Raw genomic sequence first — 25,850 nt, 5'->3', positions numbered from 1 at the left:
ACCAGTGTCGTAACAAGTATGAATTCCTTTCCTTTGGAATGTTACTCATGATGAAATTTTTGCATTTTGGGAGCTTATAAATTCAAGTATATGGAACTGAGAATTCATAAACTAGCGTGTATTATTTCCAGTGCTTTAGTTATGTTTATAACAGTTTTGTCCTCTGAAATTACAAAAATATAATTTATATATCCTTATACATATAAAGAAGATTTGAACTGATATTCCAAACTTAAATGATTATGGAATGAATTTGGAACAGCTAAACTTGGATTTTGTGGACGAAATTATCTTCCTTATCCACGTACATAAAATCTTTATTTTCTTTTTTCCCCCTTCAGAAAATGAGTGGTTTTTCTCTTCCTTCTTGAAACTCACTCCTTAACTTTTATCTATATTGTCTCCCACAAACTCTTTATCTTGCTTCATCAATTAGCTTCATATTTTCTTCTTTATGGCTTCTTCCCTTCAACCTATAAACATGACTAAGTCACATTTTTTCTTAAGTCAAAAAAACCTGGAAGTTCTCTCTACTCTTGTCTCTCTCTGTTGACCTCTTTCTCACTCAAACCTTTAGGTAAAATACACGGCACTAGCTGTTTCTAATTCCCCACAGCCTCATTCATCAGCTAACCTATTGTTAGATGGCTCCTAGCTTAACCATTCCACTGAGCACATTCTCACTGGACACTAGGTACTTATGTTCTAAAAATTTCAAAGTTTTCACTTTGTCTTATAGAATTTGTCTTCTAATTTTTCCTGGGATGTGGGTTTTCGCCTTGCTTCTAGGCTTTGCTCAAAATCACTTCTTATTTGGGGCGCCTAGGTGGCGCAGTCGGTTAAGCGTCCAACTTCAGCCAGGTCACGATCTCGCGGTCTGTGAGTTCGAGCCCCGCGTCAGGCTCTGGGCTGATGGCTCAGAGCCTGGAGCCTGTTTCTGATTCTGTGTGTCTCCCTCTCTCTCTGCCCCTCCCCCGTTCATGCTCGGTCTCTCTCTGTCCCAAAAATAAATAAACGTTGGAAAAAAAATTTTAAAAAAAATCACTTCTTATTTAGTCATTCTCCAAGGTAACCTACACAGTTGGAGGTACCATGACATTGTGACTAAGGGTCTAGACTTGAAAATAGAGTATCTGGTCTGAAACTCAAACTCATTTCACAGGCTATGTAATACTGTGAAAGTAACTCAATCTCTTTGTGCTTCAGTTTCTTTATCTATTAATTGGGGACAACAATACCAGGTATTTCATAAGACTCTTGCAAGGATTAAAAGTATTAAAATATGTAAAATTCACAGAACAGTGCCAGGAACACCGTAAGTGATATTGAAGAATGACTGCTGCTATATTATTCTTACTTTTATTACCTCCATGAATTTAATTACTACCTCTTTGCTGATGTCTCTCACATATCTCTTACCATTCCAAATCTTTCCTTTGAATTCTATATTCCTGAACATACATACACCACAGGAAAGCTCTACCTAAATGCTTTACCAAAGACCTCGGTTCAACATGGCCAAAAATGAATTCAACATCTTCTAAACTTTGTATTCCTCCCTGTGTTCTTTAAATCATTGTTATTGCACCATCTACTACCAAAACACCCAAAGAACATGTCAATCATTATGACTGCTTCTCTTGTATCTCACAAATTAAATGCACAGCGTCTTCTCTTATAAAAATGAAAAGCTTTTTTTTTTTTTTTTTCCATTCCTACTACTATTGTTCAGTTCTGGTCAAAAGTCTTCCATGTGACTACTGAAATACCTTCTTAAACAGTCTTCGTGACACCCACTTATCCTCAAAGCTTACAAACAAGATTCAAGAGTAATGTGTCTAAAAGGTTGTCTAAGGTGTTCTCATTGGCTTATAAATAAAGTGAAATGGTTCCTTGATCTATGTACTCATTTGTGTATCCTCATTTCTAGCCACAGATCTACACATAGCACATTGTTTTTCATCCCCATCACATATGCTCATCCTATTATGATTTTGAGAGAGAGCGAGCAAGCAAGCAGCAGGGGAGGAGCAGAGAGCAAAAGGGAGACACAGACTCTGAAACAGGCTCCAGGCTCTGGGCTATCAGCACAGAGCCCGATGTGGGTCTTGAAGTCACAAACTGTGAGATCATGACCTGAGCCAAAGTCAGACACTTAACCGACAGCCACCCAGGTACCCCATCTTTTCTCATCTTTCAACATAACTTTTATTATATTTATTATATATACAATATATTCAACAATATAATTATCAGTTTACATTCTTGTGTTCACTTTAAGACTATAGGCTTCTAAAGGGCTAAGGCCTTTATTCATTACCAATTAAGGTATCCTCTGTGTATTTTTTATTTAAAATTGTTTTTCAATGTTTTATTTTCTTAAAATTTTTTTAACATCTATTTATTTTTGAGAGCCAGAGAGAGACAAAGCGTGACTGGGGAGGAGCAGAGAGAGAGGGAGACACAGAATCTGAAGCAGGCTCCAGGCTCTGAGCTGTCAGCACAGAGCCTGATGTTGGGCTCAAACCCACAAACTGTGAGATCACGACCTGAGCTGAAGTTGGACACTCAACCGACTAAGCCACCCAGGCACCCTTTCTCTGAGTATTTATTGAGCTCAAAACACTAACTGCAGACACTTTAAACAGAGAGGAGACCAGAAAGTTGAAAAAGTATTCATTCCACCTGAGAAGTTACATAGCCTTCAGGATTCTGAATAATAACAGAGGGCATGTGAAAATCCCATTGCTATTATGTGTATGAGGCAGCCACATGTACATTATTTGACCTTGAATATAAAGGCACACTGAGAGTTAATGCTGCATCACATAATATGAAAGCTTATGTCCCTAACACCTCAATGATTACCAGCTTCTGTCTTTCTCCCCACCTCCACATACTATATTCTTAATACAATAACTAAAACAATCATTTTTTTAAAATTTTTTTAACGTTTATTTATTTTTGAGACAGAAAGAGACAGAGCATGAATGGGGGAAGGTCAGAGAGAGAGGGAGACACAGAATCTGAAACAGGCTCCAGGCTCTGAGCTGTCAGCACAGAGCCCAACGCGGGGCTCAAACTCACGGACCGCGAGATCATGACCTGAGCCGAAGTCGGACGCTTAACCAACTGAGCCACCCAGACACCCCTAAAACAATCATTTTAAAACCGAATTTTGATCATGTCATGGCTCCACTGGAAACAACCCAATGGCTATCTATTTAATTCAGAGCAAACATCACAGCCTTTAATAAGAGCCTAAAAGCCCTGCATGAGCGGGCCCTTTACCTTACTTTTTGACTCATAGTGTCTTATTCTCCCTACTGCTCATTTCTCTCTGGCCACACTGCCCTTCAGTCTGGTGTTCCTTGAATATATCAGGTGCATCGCATCTCAAGGGCCTTTACACTTACTGTTCCTACTGTCTAGAAAGTTCTTCTCCAACACTGCCATATGGCCTACTACCTCAGTTCTTTCAAGTCCTTTTTCAAATGTCACTTAGTGAACTTCTTAGTAAGACTTTCTATGAACACCCTTTTAAAATTGCAACCTCCCCTTGCAGGTAATCTCTCTTGTATTTGTCTTCTTATCATCATCTGATACATTAAATATGGTTCTTATTTAGTTGTATTACTATTATTTTCATGATTCTCATTATTTTCCTCTGTTCTTCAGAATACCCATTCTATGAAAACAAGACATATTGGGTGCTCTTTAGATAAATTGCAAAATAATGATTAATATTAATTGCAAAATAATTAATTATTTTAGTCAAAAACCTAAGAAAATGAAGTGGAATGCTCTAGGTTTTCTATCTACATTGCTCAAATGATTGAGGACTCTTATTTTGATATAGTCCTTCTTCTACCAACAGGCATAGAGTAGAAGCCTTGAAGGGCAATTGACAATGAAAATACACTGATGCATATATTGTATAATAAGGATTCTTGGTATCCTTAATATATATATATATATATATATATATATACACACACACAACATATATTATAAAAATATATTTATATTTAATGTATGTTTATATTTATATATTTTTATAAAATAAAACTTTTATAAATTTTTATATTTTATATTATATATTTTATATTTTATGACTACATTTTATATATTTTATGTTTACATTTTATATTTATATTTAACATGTTATATTTATAATATATATTATAAAAATATATATTTACATATATATGTATATATACATATCAAGCAGTATCAAGCAGTATAAGGGTTGTTTTTCAGGTGTCATATTCTAGAATCTCTGCTATATAAGGTTTTCCATGTGCTCCATGTCCCAGGGCATCTGAAACTGTATTTAGCGTTCCAATTTAAGAAGGTTGTGTGGTTTAGTAGAAAGAACATAGACAGCTGGATTTGAGATGACTTTACTAGCAGTCAGTAACCAGGAAAGGTATTAAACATTCTGTGTTTCAATTATGTCACATGTAAATCATGTCAAATAAAACGGTACAATCTATAAAACGCAGATAGCAAATCGCTTGGTACTTAGACAATGATTAAATGTGAAGCATCTCAGCAATGGAGTCAGGAATATCTGAGTCCAAACCTTGGGTCTGTCACAGATTTTGTTTATGGCCTATACCTCTCTCACATTCCACATTTTTAAGATCAGGTTGATTACTTCTAATGTGCATTTGTGAGATATAAAAACAAAAGGTAAGTCACCTACCCACTATTGCAGCTCCTGTGGTCAGTAGATGCACACAGAATGGACTTACCTATAAAGCCTCTTCTATTAAATCTTTTCCCTCGGGATATTATAGTAACTGATGCACATCTTAACTAACTAGGTCATTGAGTGTAGGGAAAATACTTCCTTATTAAGTACCTACACAACAGGCTTTCAATAAACATTTATGGAATTCATAAAATGTACAGAGATTGTGTTTCTTGCGTGGAATTTAAGAAAGCAGGAGACCATAAAGTGCATCTTTGAGAAAACAGCAGTAATCCAGTCTGGAACTAGGTAATTGAATTTCTAGATGCTTTCTAGAAATTCAGCTATGTAGCATTTCAAAAACTTCATTTGAGCAAAATTTTTATCTACCTCAATATGTGGTTTCCAGATAACTTGAGAGGGCTGAGTCTGAATTTGCAGACAGAAGTTCCAGACTCAAAAATTTTGGTTCCAGAAAAGGAATACACACACACACACACACACACACACACATACACACACACACAGTTTTTTACAATCCAAATTTTTTACAAAGCTTATGGTCTGACTGCAAAGCAATGACTTATGGATTGTAGTGTCTGTGATGGATCTTGATGGCTACTGTCAGGTGTAGTCTAAAAGCACTTCCATATGAGGAAAGAAATGGAGTGGATAAACTTAAATATATTATACAATGGTCAAGATTTGATAATAAAATAACTATCTGTCCATAGTAACTACTATCTATACATAAATGGTCTTTAAAAAAATTCTAAAAGCTTCAAAAATAGACTCTAAAATTTAGGACTTTTAAAAAACCCTCAGAGGACACACAAAGTTATTCTGCTTTGTGTATTAAGCATACACATCCATCTTTTTAAGAAGGTAGCAATTTTGTGCTTTGTTCTAGCTTGTGAATAAATCAATATATATTGCTATGTATACAGAAACCAAGTATTATATTATTATTACATCTAATGCAGAGTAAATTCAAAATTTCAAATATCACTATACATCAGTCATGGAAATCTGAAAAACAGGGACTAAAATTTGGGGAAAGGAGAAGCAGATTATATTAACAATATGAGAAAGAAGCTTATAATTGAACATTGATGGATGCAGCATGTCAAAATGATTTGGAAAGGATTTCCAAATGAGGCAGATTATGGTGAGTTCCAAATTAGAAACAGAACATACTAAGGGAAGAAAACCACTGATGAAAGAATTACTTCTCTGTCTTCTGAAGCCATTCAACCAGAGGAGCTATAGAATATTCCCAGGTCCTCTCCTGCCAAGTGAGTTATGATGGAATTTAAAAATCAAGTTCACATCAGATTTGTGGAATGGAAAATATTTTAGTACCAAATCAACAATGTATTTTAGAGCAATAGGCTATAACATTTTTGGACAGATGTTTATTCTTATGACGTCATGAAAATTTAGGGGAATTTTCCTGTCTCTGAATGCCTTACTATATTATCTCTAAAAGCCTTTGTTGAGTGCCTTCCTCTGTAATAACTATCCCAGGAAACTGGGATTTATAAATTTAATCATCTTCCAGGATGTATTATATAATTTTGGACCAAAAACATGTAATACTTTTAGTTTCACAGTAGACTAGAAAAAAAAAGGCATCAAAAGTCAATGTGCTGTACATTTGGAATCTATAGTTGATGACTTCATTGATTCACTTTCTATCTACTACGCACGTATTAACTTCTCCCTGGGTCCAAAGATAGGTGTCTAACATATATTTCCCTAATTCAATTTGCAACCTTCTTTTCACTATGGAACATTTTGCTAGAATTCACCAATATCTATTTCCTTTTAACCAAATTTCATTCTATTTTCATAATTCTACTTTTGTGAAAATTGAGTTCAAAGCCCACATTAGCATCAACAATGCTTTATCTGCCTTCACTAATTGCTTCATGCCCTTGACTGTGCCAATGTACAAGCAGATTTCTAGACTTGCATAAAAAGATTAGCCAGTAACTGCCTCTACAGTATTCCTTATGTGTAATTTAAATGCTAGGGTGCTGAGGTGGCTCAGTGGTTGGGCATCTGACTCTTGATTTCGGGTCATGATCTCACGGTTCATGAGTTCGAGCCCCATATCAGGCTCTGTGCTGACAGTGAGGGGCCTGCTTGGAATTCTCTCTCTTCCTCTCTCTCTGCCCCTCCCCCATTCATGAGCATGCATGTTCCTTCAAAATAAACAAACTTAAAAAAAAACAGATTTTAAATGCTTCCTATTCTTACATCTACAAAAGCAGCCCAACTGATTCCTCTCTCATTTAGATCATAATAAAAATATAATCTCTATCAGTCAACCCACCTAAAAGGACAAACAGATGCCTTTCTTTTATTTCCAGTGGGCAATAATGGGACCCCTATGTTGAATTTTCATATGTGATTCAACTGCTTTATCAAACAAATGTTGCTGGTGTTGTTTTAATTCTATTATCCATATGTCTAAGATATACATGTTAACAGTGTTTGAATTTGTTATTTTTCTAGAACATTACCTTGGGTGATACAATTTAAGACTATCATTTTGACATGATACTAAAACCATGAAACTATGAGTACCTCCTGAATAAAAATCCAATTTTCAGAATCCAAGTTTATTTTATATACACACACACACACACACACACACACATATATACATATATGTAATTTATTTACATGTGTAGGCACTTTATATTTGATATATATACATATGTATATATATTTACATGCCTATTTATATACATTTGAACATTTTAAATATACACATAGGTTTTTATAGCATTTATAAATTGTATATACATAGAAATCAATGTGTGTATTTAAAAATATTTATATGTATATAAATCACACACAATAAACAAATCCACTCTTTAAATAACACATATATAGCATAATAGACTAATTCATTTTTAAATACCAATAAATCATCATCTATTTACTATCACACACCATATGCAAGACAGCATGGTGTGAATACGCAGCTATGAATTACCTCCTCTTTTCTTGTGTCACGTCCTTTCTGCACAAACCAGATAACTTTGGCTTGCAACGATCGTGGGGTACATTCCAGCAAAGTACTGTTGTTCTCTATGCCATAGGCCAGTCGCTCTTCAGTCTTATCCAAAGCATCCCCTACAATATACATGTTAATATTAACCTTAAGACTTAAATTTTACCAGTAATATGTTTAAAAGATTATTTATATCTCTGCAGCAAAGTATCTTTCATTACTTACTGCTAATTTCTATGCACAGTCACTTAAAGTAGTTATTTAGAGACAATGGCATACCAAAATCTAGGCTTTAAAAAAGTAGTGCAGGCTATGGAGAGGACCAGAAGGAAGTAAGGGAGTGTGGATCCAAAGGACAGGCAGTCAGTCAGAAAGTACGTCAGTGTTAAATGCATGGAGAATCAGTGACAATATCCACTGATAAAGCAGGCAAGAGAAGGGGAGCACCAAACATTCATGTAAGACACAGGATAAACAAAATTCATGGTAACAAACAAAAATAGAAGGCAGAAATCGAGGTGATACAGCATTACATAAACACAAGCTTGAGTGAGATTTTGTCAAGGGATTGCACTTTAATCTAGATATTGGGTTCCTGTATTAAGAAAACAGTACAAAACTGAACTACAGACTTCATGACCCACAGCTTCTTGATTATAATCTATATCTTGGTCCAGAGAGGTTCTCACTGGACTTGAACTCTAATGTGCATATGGGCAAGTACACTTAACTGCAGTGGGGAATAAAACCAAGTGGACATATTCACTGGTGTTTTAACCAGTATCAAATTTATTAACCACAACCTGGGATTTTTTCCCTTACGCCGGAGTCCTCCTCACTTTCAAAACTGACCCCTAAGTCTTCCTAGATGAAGATCCTACCTTCCTCCAGCCAATGTTCTCAGAGGCTTACATTCTGAACCAAACCCTCAGTCAGCCTTGGGTCTAGCGAACTGAGGCTGTGTAACCTCTGCACTGTGCATAAGCACTGCTGGTCTCCCAGTCATGATTCTTCATCTCTCTGTCACCTCCTGGTAAAACTGGTGATGCAAATCACAGCCTGTTCCAACCACCAACACGGTGTGAGGAGTCAAGAGCGTAGTTTTCTGTGTTGTCTGACTTCCTTACATTTGCTGGAGTTGCAATTTCCTCTCATCCTTTACTCATTAGACCACCTATTACCTTCCCTCAGAAACTCACATTTGCACCATCAGCCTGAGCTCTAGGCTTCCTTACTCTAGTGGAAGAGTTAAAGCTTTTCATTTTGTTTTATCCCAAAGCTTAGTGGTGACTTGATATAAGCTGGATCACTCTTGAAAAGATTATTGTAGGTTATGTAACATGGTAAAGATATTCCCAGGGTTGAGATGGAGACAGAGGTCCTACAAATCACTGTGGCAGAATCTTTTCTAAGATTCCCCTGTTGTGAGGTCCAACAGCAAGGTTTCGGGCTGGCATACAGAACTTACTTTCCTAAGTAATTAAAAATTCTATGTCCACATATAGTTAAAAATTTTGTTTTAAAATTCCACTATGTGGAAGAAAAAAGGAATACTTGCAGTAACACTGTTCTAGTACATATCAATCACAAAGAAAGTAAAGACCCTTTTAAAGAGTTTCCAGTGTCTCTTCACTGTACACCCTGAGTAACCCATAGCAATTGATTTTCTATGGATTACCGACAAACTGCTGTCCAAAGCATTGCTGAGCTGCGTTGCCATGCCGAACATCTTGTCTGCGGAACCGCCTGGAAGAAAGTAAATGTGCTGAGGAGATGTTCAGATTTCAATTTTCCAGACTTTAAAATACAGCCAACCACATAAAAGATACAAGTAGTATTCTGCTACTGAAAAAAATTGATCAGTCATACAAAACAAGGGTAAAATTCAAGTTTCATAGTTTCCCATATTTTCATTGAATGTTATTCAATGGATAAGATCTACATTCAACTTCTCTTTAAGTGTCCATGTAAGTTTGAATTCTGGATCCTGAAACAATTATTATTTTTTTAAAGTTCGTTTCTTTTTTCAGAAAGAGAGAGCAGGGGAGAGGCAGAGAGAGAGAGAGGGAAAGAGAGAATCCCAAGCAGGCTCCATTGCTGTCAGCACAGAACCTGATGCAGGGTTCAAACTCATGAACCATGAGATCATGACCTGAGCTGGAAACAAGAGTCAGATGCTTAACCAATTGAGCCACCCAGGAACCCCCTCCAACAATAATTAAAGAAAGCTCTCTTTATGTTTTGTTAAAAATCTAGTGCAACAAGAATTCTTCTGTTTCACATGGGTGTTTTGGGTGGTAGGGAAGGTATGCCAAAAAGACAATGGGATTTGAGGCAGACTATTTGAACAAAAAATCATAAAACTCCTTCATATAATGGAAATGCATACAAAAAAGGTAAGGGTATTTGAACCCAAATATTTTGTTCTATTCTCATCATAATCACATAGCAAAAATATACTTAATAAAAAGAGATACACTAATAATATATTCAACTTACTCTTTCATTCAGATATTATGTGTAGAGATTATTTGCCTCTATTCAATGTGATTGTGTGTTGTACATATTTAATAGGCTGTCTTTCAAAACTGCCTATTAGATTTAGGATCACTTCTGGTGTATTGTCATATTTTATAGATTGCTTATAAATATAATAAAAAAAATAACAACATTCTTTATCTCTGGAGAAAAAGTTTATAATACAGATCTTGTTTTAAATTTGCAAGCACCTTTCTGAGGGATTAAACAATAGAAATCATTATTAGTACTGAAATTCTAAACTCAAAATTCTCAGTATATTAATTTAGATTAGAGATAAAAATAGAAGTATTACATAAAGGCAGAAAATACCACTTGCTTTTCTAAATCATGGCATTTCTTCAAGATTGAGGGAAAAACAGAAGGCAAAGCAGAAGTTTCACCACAGAGGGAGATGGCGAGGCTTCCAAAGTGACAATGAGATGCTTTAACCATATGCAATGATGAAATTTGAAAAAGGAACCAGATTCAAATCCCAATGCCATCACTCACGTGTTGTTTGATCTTATACATATCTTGTCTGTTTCTTGGTTCTTTCTGTCCCCTTTGTAAAATGAAATTTATCTAAATGACATCTAAAATCTAGTCCAGTCTCATTTTTTTTTTTTTTTTTCATTCTAGGCTCTCCTCACTGCTCCAAATGATGATAATGGAACATCATGTCAAGAGATGGAGTGCTTTCTCACATATAAGTTCAAATCTTAGTTAACTTAAATAATAATAATACTTAAAAAAAAACTGGTTTAGGGGCACCTGAGTAGCTCAGTTGGTTAAGCATCCAACTTTTGATTTTGGCTCAGGTCATGATCTCACAGTTTGTGGCATCTAGGTTCGAGCCCTGTTGGGCTCTGCGCTAACAATGGGAAACCTGCTTGGGATTCTTTCTCCCTCCTCCTTCTGCTCCTCCCCTATGAGCACGTGCATGTGCTCTTTTAGAAAACAAAACAGAAAAACAATGGCTTAAGTATTTCCTTATATTATAAGCTAAAGCAGATGAATATTTCCAATCAATTTTTAGAATTATGACCTGTGTGCAAAAGCATGCTGTTTCAAAATCGAGATTGTAGAAGAATTTATCTTAAAACATGGTATTTTATAAAGATTAAAACTGCTGTATGAATCATTCTATTGATTTAAATTGAAAAAACAACTTGACAAAAAAGGAGCTAAAATTAAAAGTTTTACGCTTCTTTATCGTGTTACACTAGCATGTACACAGCTATGTATAACTGAGAGCAGATCTGGGTAAGAACTATACCACTGTTGTTGATCTCTCACTCCATTAAGTATTGTTTTGGTCCTGGGAATGTAAAGTCTACTGAGCATTAAAGAATAATGGAGCAGGGGTAAATCTGTGAAATGGGAAATAGTTTCTACTTTGAAGAAATGTTGTATCAGGTTTATTACACAAATGATGTGAGAGTGAGGGGAGATGGAATCGGATAGTTCTAGATAAGAGATGTGGATAAGAAGCATGCAAAAGTTTTGTTTAAATTCACTGAAAAAGAATGCATTTTAAAAAAAGGTATCACATCCCCCAACAAGGTTTCAGTTCATTTTATGCTATCTTAATATAACTGTCTTTTATTTCAGGGTTTAAAAAAGACTATAAGTGTTCAGGACTTTTAGAAAGGTTAATCAAAGTGGCCTTATATTTTCAAAGTCACATATTTTTCTTATATCTCTTGCCACTTAGAAACTTTTTAAGAGAACACCGGAAATAGACAAAATGCGAGAGCAAGGGGAAGTAAAAGATTTAGCTCTATAACTTATAGTGTATTTTGGAAGACTATTTTAAACAAGTGGTTTGGATTGTGAATTAATGTTTTTTCTCTGTTGACTCATTTTCACTCTGTGAACAGAAAAGTATTTATTTTAATGACTAGTTTTCGATTTCTGCTGCTCGTCAGGTCTGAAGCAAAAACGAGCTGCTATAAAAGCAAACTATTTTCCCTTAGTGTGCTGGAGCCTATCCAAAATGTTCTCCTCCAGGGGTGGATGATGGTTCAAAAGAATCTGACACCATGGAAAGATCTCCATTACATGTCACTGAACTGAACTAATTCATTTATGAGCACAGCTCCTGACTCAAACATTGTGCTCCTTCCTAAGATTTTGCCCCTTCATTTAACTTGTACTAAATAACTTTTTGTCCACCCTTTATAAATATATCATCAAGCTTGTGGATATCTACTCTAATAAGATGCACCATGTATCAAGAAATATTTAGCTTTGGAAACTGCTCAGTTAGAATTCATCACCCCTACTGCATGTTATTACAATAACAAAACACAATACTTGTAATTCATAAGTATTTGATTCAAGTCTTGCAAACATTGTTATTGTTGCTAATAACAATAAAATAATTAATTGTATTATTTTTGGTGAAATGACCTTTCCACCCTTCAAACCAGCTACTTTACTCCTAACCTATGGAAATACATGGTTTTCCCTGACCATTCTATGCCTTTTATATAAATTCCCTTTAACTAGACTCATATTTCTAACTACAAGACTGAGCTCAAAGGTTGAGTTATTTTGAAAATCAAATACTATATAATGGATACTGCACTTAGTTCAGTACCTTATGCGTGGTAAGTGCTCAGTAGTGACCTGCTATCATTCTTATTTCCAATTCCATTCTCCACTTTAGGTTCTGATCCTGCAGCCAAGGAGTACTGACCTCTTCTTCATACTCCTCGCACATAGTACAGTAGTTAGCATAATGGGTGAATAAATCATTGAACAGTATTTTTACATAGTAACATGGCTATATTCCTTAACAAGAGTTTTTAAATATTAATAAGCATTTGTACAAGATCAATTAATTTGCTCACTGTTTTTTTTTTTTTTTAACTTTTACCTATTTTTGAGAGACAGAGAGAGAGCATGAATGAGGGAGGAACAGAGAGAGGGGAGACACGGAATCTGAAACAGGCTCCAGGCTCTGAGCTGTCAGCACAGAGCCTGACATGGGGCTCGAACCCACGACCATGAGATCATGACCTGAGCTGAAGTCAGACGCTTAACCAACTAAGCCACCCAGGTGCTCCTTGCTCAGTTCTTTAAAATGGTTGGTAAGTTTAGTTTACAAATGTCCCCTCAAAGTTTCTTTTCACTATCTGTTTATTACGTACTTTCATTAAGTATATAATGATTTCATTAAGTATATAATGTATAACATTGGAGTGAATGTTAATGTAACCAATGTCAAGTTAACAAAACTTCTGAATTAGTGGCTACATTTATTAAAAATGAGATTCTACTATATATGTGAACTTATAAAAATAACAACTATATTAAGGTGGGTTAGATTTTTAAAAGGGTTAGGTTTGAAGTAACCCACAGTGGAAGAATCAAAATTACTGAAATTAATAAAAATTAGTTTTCAGTAAGGAAACTATACACAGTCCTATGTTTTTGCTTTATATTGTCTTCTGTCACTTGACTAGGAGAAAAAAAAATTGCTTATTCTATAATAAATAAAAATATCTTCCTTTATGTTGTCCCCCAAAGAATGAACAATTTCATACGGCTCAAGTGAGGGAAGATCTCCAACCTTCAAAATACTTTCTGGACTTCAAGATTTCCTGTTCGAAGTATACCGGGATTTACCTTCTCTTACAAGTGGCAATGACCTCGCTGAATTGTAGACATTAGAGTTTGGAAGTCTTTAAGTACCTTTCATTTGTGTTGACTTAAATCACACATTTCATTAATTATACAGGTCATGCATTTGCCTAGGAGTTAAAATATTCACTTTCAAAATGAAATAAATGAAGACCAGCTGGTTGAGAGGACACGGGGCGAATGCAGGATGTATTTTAGAATTTATTTATTTATTTTTCTTTTAAGTCTTTGAATCCCTCATGTGTGGTGCCTTGCCATTTCCACATTTTAAGTTTATCCAAACTGGGTTCATGTCTTGCAGGAAAACCGTCAGGAGGGAGAAGAGTCGATTCAAACATAAGTAAAGAAAAAGGACTCAGCAGCATGCTCCACTCCAATCTCCACACAGTAATTGACAGGAGTTATTTTCAGGGAAAATTCAACTTTCAAAGCTTGTATTATGAACAAAACATTACTATGACGGATTTTTCAAACAAAAATAACATGGGTATTTTCATGGAACGTGTGCAGAAAGAAAAATATTTTAAGAAATATTATGGGTTTTCTAAACAAGGTAAATATCCCCTCGAGGACTCTCTCACCTTTTTGCATGAGTGCCCGTTGGGTAATACCGGGAACAGGATATGCCATCCCAGGCACAGTATGGGTCTCGAGCCAGGCAGCAATCCGCACAAGCACTTCCATACATGTCGCACTGATGGAATCTCACTTGGGCCACGGCAGAAGCAGATCCGATATACAGCTGTTGCTAGAGACATCAAAGAACAGAGAGGCCACTAGTAGAAACGGACAGAACTCTCAGTGATCTTCACCTCTGTGAATATTCATTTAAATTACTGCAGTTACTGAGGATGGATAATGGAACACCGAAACTTCCATTTTTTCTAAGATGGGAAATACTCCTACAGACCTGGAAGCTCGAGCAACAAAACTGCTTAACTGAGCTTGACAAAATCTTAGGAAGCTGACTCTTCTTTTGTTACCTAAATAGAAAGACTCATCAATTAACGCTGTAGGCCTTTTTAAAAGACCTGGGGGAACGTCCAATAACAGACTGGATAAGTAAATGCTCTTTTGTTGTTGCATCTTTTTTTTTTTTAAATTTTCTTAATGTTTTTTTAAATTTATTTTTGGAGGGGGAGAGAGAGAGAGAGAGAGAGAGAGAGAGAGAGAGAGAGAGAGAGAGAGAATGAATATGACTGTGGGAGGGGCAGAGAGAGACAGTGCGACACAGAATCTGAACCAGGCTCCAGTCTCTGAACTGTCAGCAGAGAGCCCGATGTGGGGCTCGAACTCACAAACTGCGAGATCATGACCTGAGCCGAAGGCAGATGCTCAACCGACTGAGCCACCAGGTGCATATTTTCATGTTTCATATTTTCAACTGAGATGTAATTAACAAATAACATTATATTAGTTTCAGTGTATACATAATGATTCCATATTTGCATATTGGGAAATGATCAACATAATAAGTCTGGTTAACACTCTACAACACACAGGTAGAATTGTTCTTGTGTGGTGAAAACTTTTCAAATAAGTATTAGGGTTTTTATTTAGTATAATCACCATGGCATACATTACATCCCCAGGTCTTCCTTTGTAACTGGAAGTTTGTACCTTAGGATCACCTGCACATTTTGCCCACTTCCCATCCCCTGCCTCTGGGAGCTGCCAAACTGTCCTATTCATGAATTCGTTTTCTGTTGTTGCTTTGTGTGTTTTAATTCCACATATCAGTAGGTTTGTATGGTTTTTGTATTTCTTCGACTTATTTCACTTAGCATAATGCCCTCAAGGTCCATTCACATTGTCACAAATGGAAGGATTTCCTTCTTTTTTGTGGCTGAATAATGTTCCAATATTCCACATATATACATCATTTTCTCTATCCATTCACCATTGATGGCACTTAAGGTTGTTTCCATGTCTTGGCCATGGTAAATAATACTGCAATAAACATGGGTGCAGATGGCTTCCAGAGTGAGTACTTTGTTTCCTTTGGATAAATACCCAGAAATGACACTACTTAATCATATGCTGGTTCTATTTTTAATAAATTGAGGAAACTCTGCACTGTTTTCCATATTGGCTGTAGCAATCTACACTCCAACCAATAGTGCACATTAACACTAAACATTTAAAAGAGTAACGAAGATACATACAGAGAGAATGACATGGAATCAACTGTAAGATCTGTTGTGAAGTAAATACAAGTAGCAGAGCAATGAACGTTGCATGTTCTTGTTCGCCTAAACATAAAAGGTTATTTATAAATAAATTTGAGGGAATATATGTACCAACTACTTCTGGAAAAAGTTTCACCAGTAACTGGTTCCAGTAAAGCGGAGAGGCGTTTGTGTTTCACTGCACATTCTTTTGTGTTACCATCATTACCGTTATTTTTGCCCTTAAAAATGTTAACAAAAAAATTACAGAATAACATCCTATCATGATTATAGAGGTAAATCTACTCTCATGTACTTTCCTCCAATAAGAGAAAATAAAGAAACCTATTACATGTAAACCACTATGTATTTTTACTAGAATACAACTGTAACTTGTTTATGTATAAACACATGTACTTATGCTCTTCATTCTTGCCTTTACTCACATATAGAACACAAACACATACACACAACTTACTCTCTTTGAAGAAATCTCCATAGAAATAATAGGAACTGGATCCTGCAAGACATTTTTAAAAGTTGTTATTAAAGAAACATAGGAATATACCTTAATATGGTTGCAATCATCTGAACTCCTATTAGGTATGTGAGTGGTTCTATGCTAGTCCATAGCTTTCATTTTAGCAAATCAATAGGAAAACATAATTACATTAAAATATAGCTTTCTTTAAAAAAAATCTTTTTAATGGAGTAGAACAGATATGTAAGATGAAAAAAGTAGTGGCTAATCTAAGTAGCTTACCATTTGTTTCTGAAATGTAATTTTTGTATTTGGGTTTGAATATTACTCTTGTTTGGGAAACCCAAATATCTCTAAATAAAATAATAAAGGCACAGCATTCTTTCTTACAATTTGAACCAGTAGAAGTGAAACAGTTATGTCTTTCAATTGGTGTTATTATTAGGAAACCATGTGATCTTTAATTGTTTTAATCCAAGTCTAATCAGAATACTTTTCTGTTGGGAGTTATTGTGGTCAAACACTATGAACCCAGGATGCTCTGAGAAAGATGAATAACTTCACTGCCTTAGAAGTGCACCAGAGGAAAGAAAATCTATCACAACGTTTTGAGAGCCTGTGTGTTATTTTAGGGTTGGTGATTAAAACTAGAGGGTCTCTACAACTCAGAAGGATTCTGCAAGCAGACAAGCAAGAGGCAGGTGAGATCTACACGATGGATGATTATCCTTCAAAGAATTATTTTTTGAAAGAGAAAATTTGATCCCGTGTCAATATTTTTTTCAATATTTTAAACTATAGAACACTTTATTCACGCATACATGCACTTATTTATTCATTCAAGTGATAATGTTTTTTTAGTGTTGATATAAACAAGATACTGTGGGGGAAGGCTCCTAATATAGTAGCTATGGTCACTATTGTGAAATGAAATCTTACATAGAAATCCAATATGCAAGAGAGACAAAAACGTAGCTGCTCTGGTTGAGATAGGAACATGGTCAGCTTTGGGTGCAGCTATGGGGAATCTAATCTCCAGACAGCTAAGGTGAAATGAACTGTTTTTTATCAATAAAAATATTTTCATACATATTCATTACATACACATACAGTCAATCTTAATAATTTACAGACTTTTTTTTTTTTGTGCAAATTTTCTGAATTGCTTAAATTTATTTGTAATCCCTTCATTAATACTTATGGTGTCCTGTGGTCATTCAATGGACATGTGCAGGCACACAGAAGCAATACATTTTAGTTGCCTTATAAGTATGACCCCAACAGAGGTCAATCATTGCAACACTCTGCCTTCTTGTTTCAGCTTTTGTATTGTAAACAAGTGTCCTTTCGATGGTCTATTTTGTGCTTTGTGTTGGCAATTGTGATGTTTAAAACAGCCTTTAAGCAAAGTGTTGAAGCACTGTATAGTGTTTCTAAGCTTCCAAAGGCTGTGATGTGCATTGTGGGAAAATACATGTGTTAAATAAGATTCGTTCAGGCATGAGTTATAGTGCTGTGGAACAAAGTTCAATGTTAGTTAATAAACTATATGTGAAATAAGGTGTCTTTAAATAAAAACACAAAAAGAACAATGCTGTATATTGATCAGTTGACAAAACTGTTGTGACTAGAGGCCCACAGGAACGTAACCTTCTATTTCCCATAGGAGCATCAGTCAGTATTCACTAATTTAGTGTTCATGGTGATTCTAAAGACCATAACTGCCTTAAATATTGAGACTTGAGTCTGTGTGTGTGTGTGTGTGTGTGTGTGTGTATGCATGCATACAATCGCTTTTGTCATGTCTAATCCTTCCATTATCATTTTGCAGTTTTCTTTTTTTTAGTAAATTCTTTGTGTAATTGCTATGTTATAATAAAAGGCGATACGCTTATCATATCCCAACGTGCACAATATGAAACCTACTGCTTTGTCTGTGTTGACAGTACATTTGTAAAATGAGACTCTGCGATAATGATTCTGGAATTCGTATGTGGTATGTGTTATTTCTTTAAGTCACAGTTCATGCTAGCTAGGTTAATATTAGCATTTTCATTTGAAAAGTCTACAATAATCAAACAGATGCATCAGGATTTTAAACGATTTCTCTCTTCAGATTCACTCTGAATTCACAACATACCTGTTAGAAGAAAAAAAAAAGTGAGCCAGCATCTTTAATATTTGCAACTCATTGGCAATTGTTAATACATAAATGTTGGCTATTTCATTTCATTTTATTTTTTTACTAAAAATACCTTGAATATCTGAAGTTCTTCTAGAATTACTTCTTCCATTGATTCTGTTTCTTGGTTATAAATCGTGATTACTTTCAGTACAATTCCATTATCTGTAAGAAAGCAAAAGAAGAGATAAACCAGAAGCTTATCACAATCTGGTTTTCAAACGATTAAAAACCACGCAGCACCTATGAATTTGAATAAGATTTGAGATCTAGATGTATGAAAATTTTACTCATTGTTAGTTAAAACAATATGACTACTCATACATTCATATTTTAAAATGGCAAAAAAATAAAAATAAAAAGGGCAAAAAATAACTGTATGTCTGGCTAAGAAATAAGACCAAATAATATGTAATTATTTTTCAAATAATGTGATTCAGAAACTCAATTAAAGACTGAGAAATCAAAATATATTAATATATATACAATTATATCTGGTACTATATTACATATATATACACTTTTAATAAGAAAAATGTCAGTATATACTACTGAGAGAACAGCATAAGTCCTCCCATACTAATCATTTAACTTCTGTAATTATTAATAATTTTATAAATTTAAATTCATAATTTAAAATTTCACCTAATTTTTATTATACTTGATATTCTGAGCTTGTTCTTTCCAATAAAAATTTTAATAAGACACTAATTTGCTTGTAAGAATAATGTGGTGTAGTGCTAAAATTAGCTCAGGAAAAATAAGCACTTTGAAGGTGCTGGTCTAAGAATTTCTATGGTATGTAAGCAGTTTGTTTAAAAATTACCAAATCATGAGGGTGGGTTAATAAAATTTGATTAAAATAAAATGAGTAAAAATTACCTATATAATACATGAAAAGGAATCCAAACTATAATTTTTAAGCCAAGAATACATAGCACCTTAAAATTATTATATCAAGCAAAACACAAAGATGAAACTCAAATTATTAATTTGCAACTAGTGACTTGCAATAAAGACCCTTCCTATATACAGTATTTTATACACACCCACACAATATTAAAGCACAGGGAAAAATCATTATCATTTGTGAGATTTTCCAATGTACTCACCACACATTCATCAAATATCTTCTTTTGTGTTGAAAAGCTGTGGCTCAATATGATGGTATCTTTGAGTTAAAAATCATTTACATGATAGCATAAATATTTATCTGATATTTCTGGAATTCTCTCAAATAGCTTTGGTCAATCTAACAAGAAAGTATTTCTAAAAACAGTCTTGGACTGATACACTGTTTATGACCGGTACTTTTCCAGGTCATAAATATGTTAAAAATAACATACCTTTTCCCATGATTAATTTTTATCAAATATTTTTCTTACTTATGACTCTTGAAAAGAAAAAGCTCTATTAATGTCACTATGAGTGAATTCATGGCCAAGTAATTTGAAGTCTGTTAAAGAAACGTGACACTTTGTTAATCTTGAATCTGCAGTGCAGAGAATATCATGAACATTAACCTCCTAAAATAAGGATAAAATACAGCCTACACCAGAGATCAATTTCTGCAAATTAGATGAAGGTCTCCTTACTGAAATCTTTACTTTTTAAAAAAGTGTGAGTGGAGAAGCCCAAGCACCAATATTAGTATCATATTCTGGTTCCTGATCTAAGTATATGCAATGTCTCTGTAGAATTATGTCTGTGATTAAAGTTACGTATGGTAGGATGCTTACTCTTCTAAATACCAACTGCTATAGCAATGATTATAATGTATATAAAAAAAAAGAAATTATAATTTAAAAGATTTTTTAAATGTCTATAGATTTTTAAAGTACTTGACAGAATTTTTATCTATTATCCAGATGCCAAAAGGTTCAAAGATTTCAAATTCTTTTCCACAAGCTATATGTATGGAATTGAAGTTATATATTTATTTGAAAATGTCCCTTTTCAGCATATTTATTGTTTTATTAATGCAGGATATTATAGCTTTGCTCTAAAAGTTTGCCTCCATTATGGATAACAAATGGCCCATTTTTGTACAAATGGGTGATTCTGATGGGGCCTGATAAGCAGTGTTGTGATTATAGACTCAGGTGAAGTTACTGTCCCAAGCTGTTTAACAAATCTTGAGACCTTACTTAACAGAAAAAGGCGGGAAGGGATCTGGGGACTGAGTGCAGAACCATCCTTGCTATGGCAGCCTACTTCTTCTAGGAGAAGTTCTGTCTGGAACCAATGCTGTTTATGAAAATCAATTAATCCTAATCCATTTATTCAAGGATATTGACTGTGTATCAGGAATTATGGGCTATAACCGCCTCAAATCCTCTCTTCCACTGCAGAGAAAAAGCAGTGTGCAGGGGCACTTGGGTGGCTCAGTTGGTTAAGTGTCTGACCTTGGCTGAGGTCATGATCTTGTGGTTTGTGATCTGAGCCCCATGTTGGGCTCTGTGCTGACAGCTCAGAGCCTGGAGCCTGCTTTAGATTCTGTGTCTTTCTCTCTCTCTCAAAAATAAATAAAAACATTAAAAAAAAGCAGTGTACAAATGGGCTAATGGATTAATAGATTTGTTGATAGGTTTTAAAAATATTAATAATGTTAATGATTTTAAGATTCAGTACATGCGTCTCAGTACTTTGTAATCTCTTTACCTGTCCCAATAAACAAGACATCATATTGGCCATCCTCAGCTTCCACTCGATCCACTGCTATTTGTTTCAGGTTATATCTTCCATCTGTTTTTACCAGGATTGGTTTTTTATGGGCAGGTTTTATGGGCTGGTACATAAGTGGATGGCTTCTTGCAAATCGGATGGCTTCATCAGGATAGTCTTTGGTAGTTCCGTACCTCCCACCATTAACTTTGCTGGCACACTGCAATACAAGTGGATAATATTTTTGTCTTACGCATAAAGAGCAAATTTGCAATCAATTATGAAAACAATCAGAAAACTGGATGTGTTCAATGAATTAACTGCAGTTAGAAATACTTAGTAACCACATATCCTTCATTAGAGAAATAAAATCTGCATTAACAAATGCAAATAAAGACTGAATCATCCCAAACATGCAGCACTAGAAAAATACAGAAAGCAGTGATATCTTGGGAAAGTGAAGTATATTTAATACTGTACAATTTGAAGGTGGTAAAAATGAATATCATCATAAATACTGTTATTATTTCCCATTTTCTGAAATTTTTAAATTTTTTCACATTGTAATTTAAGTTTTGAAGATAAACCATGTATTGTTTATAACAGAGCAAAAGCCTCTTTGTTGTGCTAAATCCTCCTCCCGAATTAAGGATCACAACTGCACAAAATAGTTTTCCCATTATTGAGACTAAGATAATATGATTGGTGACGGTTTCAGCAAACTCACTGACTATACAATCTTGGTGCCGTAACAAAGAAAACTATTTAAATTCTGTCAGTGTTAATTAAGAAAAAAAAAACCCTCTCCATTCTACTGTAATCTGCATGAATTTATATTATTTCTGTATGGATTCAACACAATAAATTGAGAAAGTGAGAAATATTTGCAAAAACATGCTTAAATTCTTAATTTATTGACTCTAAAAATAAATGTTCAACAGCACCTAAGTAACTTCTTGGAATACCTTTAAGTGTGTTGATTCATGCTTGTTATTAAGCACTCCCTTATTTCGTATATTTCCCTCCAGAATCAGCAGCAATTGCAATGATTATGTTGATAAAGAATTTTCCACTTTAGAGTATAAATACAGTAGTGTAGTAATCAGATTCTGCAAAGAGGGCATTTTTAATGGTCTGTTTTAAAATTCAGGTCATATTTCTTAATTTGGCCTGAATTTTTCACTGGAGTGTACTTACATGATACATAATTGGAAACATTCTGGACCAGCCTGGAAGCAGTTCAGTAACCAGTCACTTCCTCCAAATCTCCTTTAATACCATGTGGTTTCAAGAAGCATTTCCAGCAAAGCCACAGGAGTGGGTTTTCTCCATTTAAATTGTAATTTCAATCAATAGAGTGAAATAAAGTATACTTTATGTCTTACTGGAAGTAATAATTTTAAGCTAGTGAGAATGATTGAAATGGTAAAGCTTTACACTTGTTAATGGAGGTAAGGTTTGTTTCCACTTTGAATTTTGGCTCTGCAAAAATGGTTTCTACTTGACTTGCAAGTACTTGTGGAATGAGCACAGCGATGGGTTTTCACCAGCTGCTCAAGACAAAGTGTAGACTTTTGACTTGTATGACAAGTTAAATGTTTGTTCTCCGTGGTCTGTGAGCACATACAATGAGCTGACATTTTTCCAACACAGTTTTGCACAGGACACATGACACAAATTCATCATCATTGTCATCGGCATCATCGTTTTTAGATACACATGTAAGTAAAAGCACAAAAGCTTGGCTAATCAGGGAGAATGTCAGCAGCATGAGTTCACAGGTGAGTGGTGAAACTTCTGGAACTCTAGGAGCACTTTTGTATTGGCATTTTCCTTCTAAAAGCCAGGAAGGATGCTGAATGAGATGCTAAGTATACTGGTAAGGTAGAGAAAAAGCTTAATTCAGTGATGCTAAAGTGAGAAGAAAGGAGAAAGGAGAAAGTGTGGCTGGGGGAACTTGGAGGCTGACTCAAATATTAGGATGTGAATACATGGTAACTTTCTCACGCTTGGAAATTCTATGTGGCACCAGTTCTTCTGAAGAAATGGAGGAATAGGATACTCTCTTTACTGGATGTTTCTGTGTTCACCAGTTATCTCAAAAATAAATTTTCTTTTGGGGCTACTTAGCCAAAATATCAATGACAATCTATAATTTATCAGGCTGCTTAGATGTTCTCACTGTAGATTTTTTTTTCCATTAAATAAAAAGCGTACAACCAGATACAAGAAGTGGTATTTCTTTACCATGCAAGTAATGAAGCACATTTTTAGATGTAGAATTTCTTAATTGTTTAATGCAAGTTTTGTAAAGCATCTGAAACACTGAATAAAATATTACTAAAAGAGCCTTTAAAACCTAAGAATACTTTGTTCAATGTCTAAACTTACAGAACCAGGTCTTGGGTAAGGGACTTTTCCTTCATAGAGTGACCAGTGGTATTCAGGTCCTTCCTTATGTGCATATGGTCCATTAAAGGCTGCCCGGATGCTAGACATATGATAGACACATATTGCATGCCCCCTAAATATGTTACTGGAAAAAAAAAGATAATTACTATACTGGAGCTGACTAGCAGTCATCTAATCAAATCCTTCAGACTACAGAAATAAGGATAAAGTCTTTTGGATAAAACAGTTGCAACATCTTAAGTACAGGATATTCTACAAATATGAACTACTGCAATATTTCAAGTACTGGAACTCTAAAACTTACCGTTTCTTTACCTTATTACAAGAAACTGAAAATGGCACTGTTAGACTAAAAAAAGTGACACTTGTCACCTCACTTTATTTCTAAATCTTACATTGTGTCTTTATATTTTTTATTAAGGAAAATATCGCCTGAATATTGAAAAAGATTCATTCCCAAGTTGAATTACTCATTTTTTTAAAGTTTATTTATTTTGAGACAGGGAGAGAGCATGAGCAGGGGAGGGGCAGAGGGAGAGGGAGAGAGAGAATCCCAAGCAGGCTCCGTGCTGTCAGCACAGAGCCCCATGCAGGGCTCCATCTCAGGAACCGTGAGATCATGACCTGAGCCAAAATCAAAAGTCAGATGCTTACGTGACTGAACCACCCAGGTGCCCCTGAATTATTCATTTTAAGCTTTATCTCCTTGTATGCTGTTTCATATTCTGAGTAGACAGTGCTCACCTAATCACTACGCTGTTAGTATTGCTAATTCCGTTCAAATTTTATTTGATTTCTCAATGTATATGATTAAATAACAAGTTAAAGTCTCATGAAACTTTGGGACTTTGTTCCATTCTTTATGTTAGGTCATACAGGCATTAATAAGCTTGCTGTACGTTCCCTTCTCCAGTGACTTCCAAGTCACTGAAACCGCACTAGAGTGGAAAGGTGACTGGATTACACTAGATTAATTTTGGAAAAATGACTTAAATTGTATAAAACTCAGAATCTTTACCTCCAGAACTATCAGCAATTAGAATCATTTTTTTTAATAAAAAGTTCTACTTATAAAGGATAAAGACACCAGTTGACTACAATGAGTTTTACTGGGGACATTTGTGATAAATTTCTGCAAAAAGGACATTTTTAAATAATTTGTTTTAAAAATCTGGCCATATTTCTTAATTTGGTATTATCTGAACAAATTCAAACATTTCCCCAGCCTCCTCACTGTGAGAAGCAAAATAATTAATGTTTGTGAAAGTGCTTTCAACACATAGTTTCAACAACACATAGTTCTTTATAAACGAAAAGTTCCTATACTCTGAGACACCTGTAGAGCAGCAGTTATGTTACTGTCTTAGGACATCAATTCACACATTTTATAACACACCTTGAAGCAATTGGAAATGCCTCCGATAGTGAGAAAACCAGAGATAGTCTCCCAACTAAAGTGGCAATAAACCTTTGATCACTATGCTACAAATATCAACCTTTAAGTCAGGTAACAGCTGGGACACCTTTTCCTCAGATTTATGTAAAAAATGAACAGTCAAAATTGAAATTATGGGAAAAAATAATGTGTTGTCTTTGAAATCTAGACAGTTCCATTATGCTATCATTTAGGAAAGTACCGTACAAAGTGATCATACTAACCTGTGGAAAAACTATTCTGGTTATCCCATAGCTTTTATTTATTATAAAACCATGGGATTAGAATGCAACGTCTAAATTCCTTACAGGCATGAAAGCGAAGATGAAGTTAAAAAAAAAAAGTGAGGACTGTGGACTGTGACAACTTCCAATCTACATTCACTAATTTTCTTTGCATCAAGGAAGAACTGATAGCAAAATTGTTTCCATATTTCTCGCTGAAGAGAAGGTCTCCTTACAATTGCACAATATTTATCCAAAGAACTTTATTATTTTTTTTTCAAAGTGACCATAAGAAATCACCTGCTGAAAAAAACAAACAACTTTGTGGAGAGATCGAGAACAAACAAGGTAAAAATTACAACATAGCTGAAGACCAGTGCAGTGCAAAAGAGGAA

The 25,850-nt window shown here is 34.8% G+C and overlaps 1 protein-coding gene across 2 annotated transcripts in view; it reads right to left on the bottom strand.

Annotated features, from left to right (window-relative positions):
* SEMA3E (semaphorin 3E) overlaps window positions 1–25,850 on the bottom strand; it is a 237,766-nt gene that overhangs the window by 14,155 nt on the left and 197,761 nt on the right. For both annotated transcript variants that reach the window (XM_027071773.2, XM_053218534.1), the window contains exons 10-16: window positions 23,776–23,920; window positions 21,382–21,604; window positions 18,794–18,885; window positions 16,536–16,577; window positions 14,471–14,637; window positions 9,400–9,467; window positions 7,704–7,843 (exon numbers count right to left, since the gene is read on the bottom strand). In XM_027071773.2, the coding sequence (XP_026927574.2) occupies window positions 7,704–7,843; window positions 9,400–9,467; window positions 14,471–14,637; window positions 16,536–16,577; window positions 18,794–18,885; window positions 21,382–21,604; window positions 23,776–23,920 (877 nt within the window). The remainder of the gene's footprint in view (window positions 1–7,703; window positions 7,844–9,399; window positions 9,468–14,470; window positions 14,638–16,535; window positions 16,578–18,793; window positions 18,886–21,381; window positions 21,605–23,775; window positions 23,921–25,850) is intronic.

This window comes from Acinonyx jubatus, chromosome A2, assembly GCF_027475565.1.
Source record: "Acinonyx jubatus isolate Ajub_Pintada_27869175 chromosome A2, VMU_Ajub_asm_v1.0, whole genome shotgun sequence".
NCBI classification, from domain to species: Eukaryota; Metazoa; Chordata; class Mammalia; order Carnivora; family Felidae; genus Acinonyx; species Acinonyx jubatus.
The sequence above is the reverse complement of the archived record's forward strand: the minus strand, read 5'-3'. Positions and strand labels throughout refer to the sequence as shown.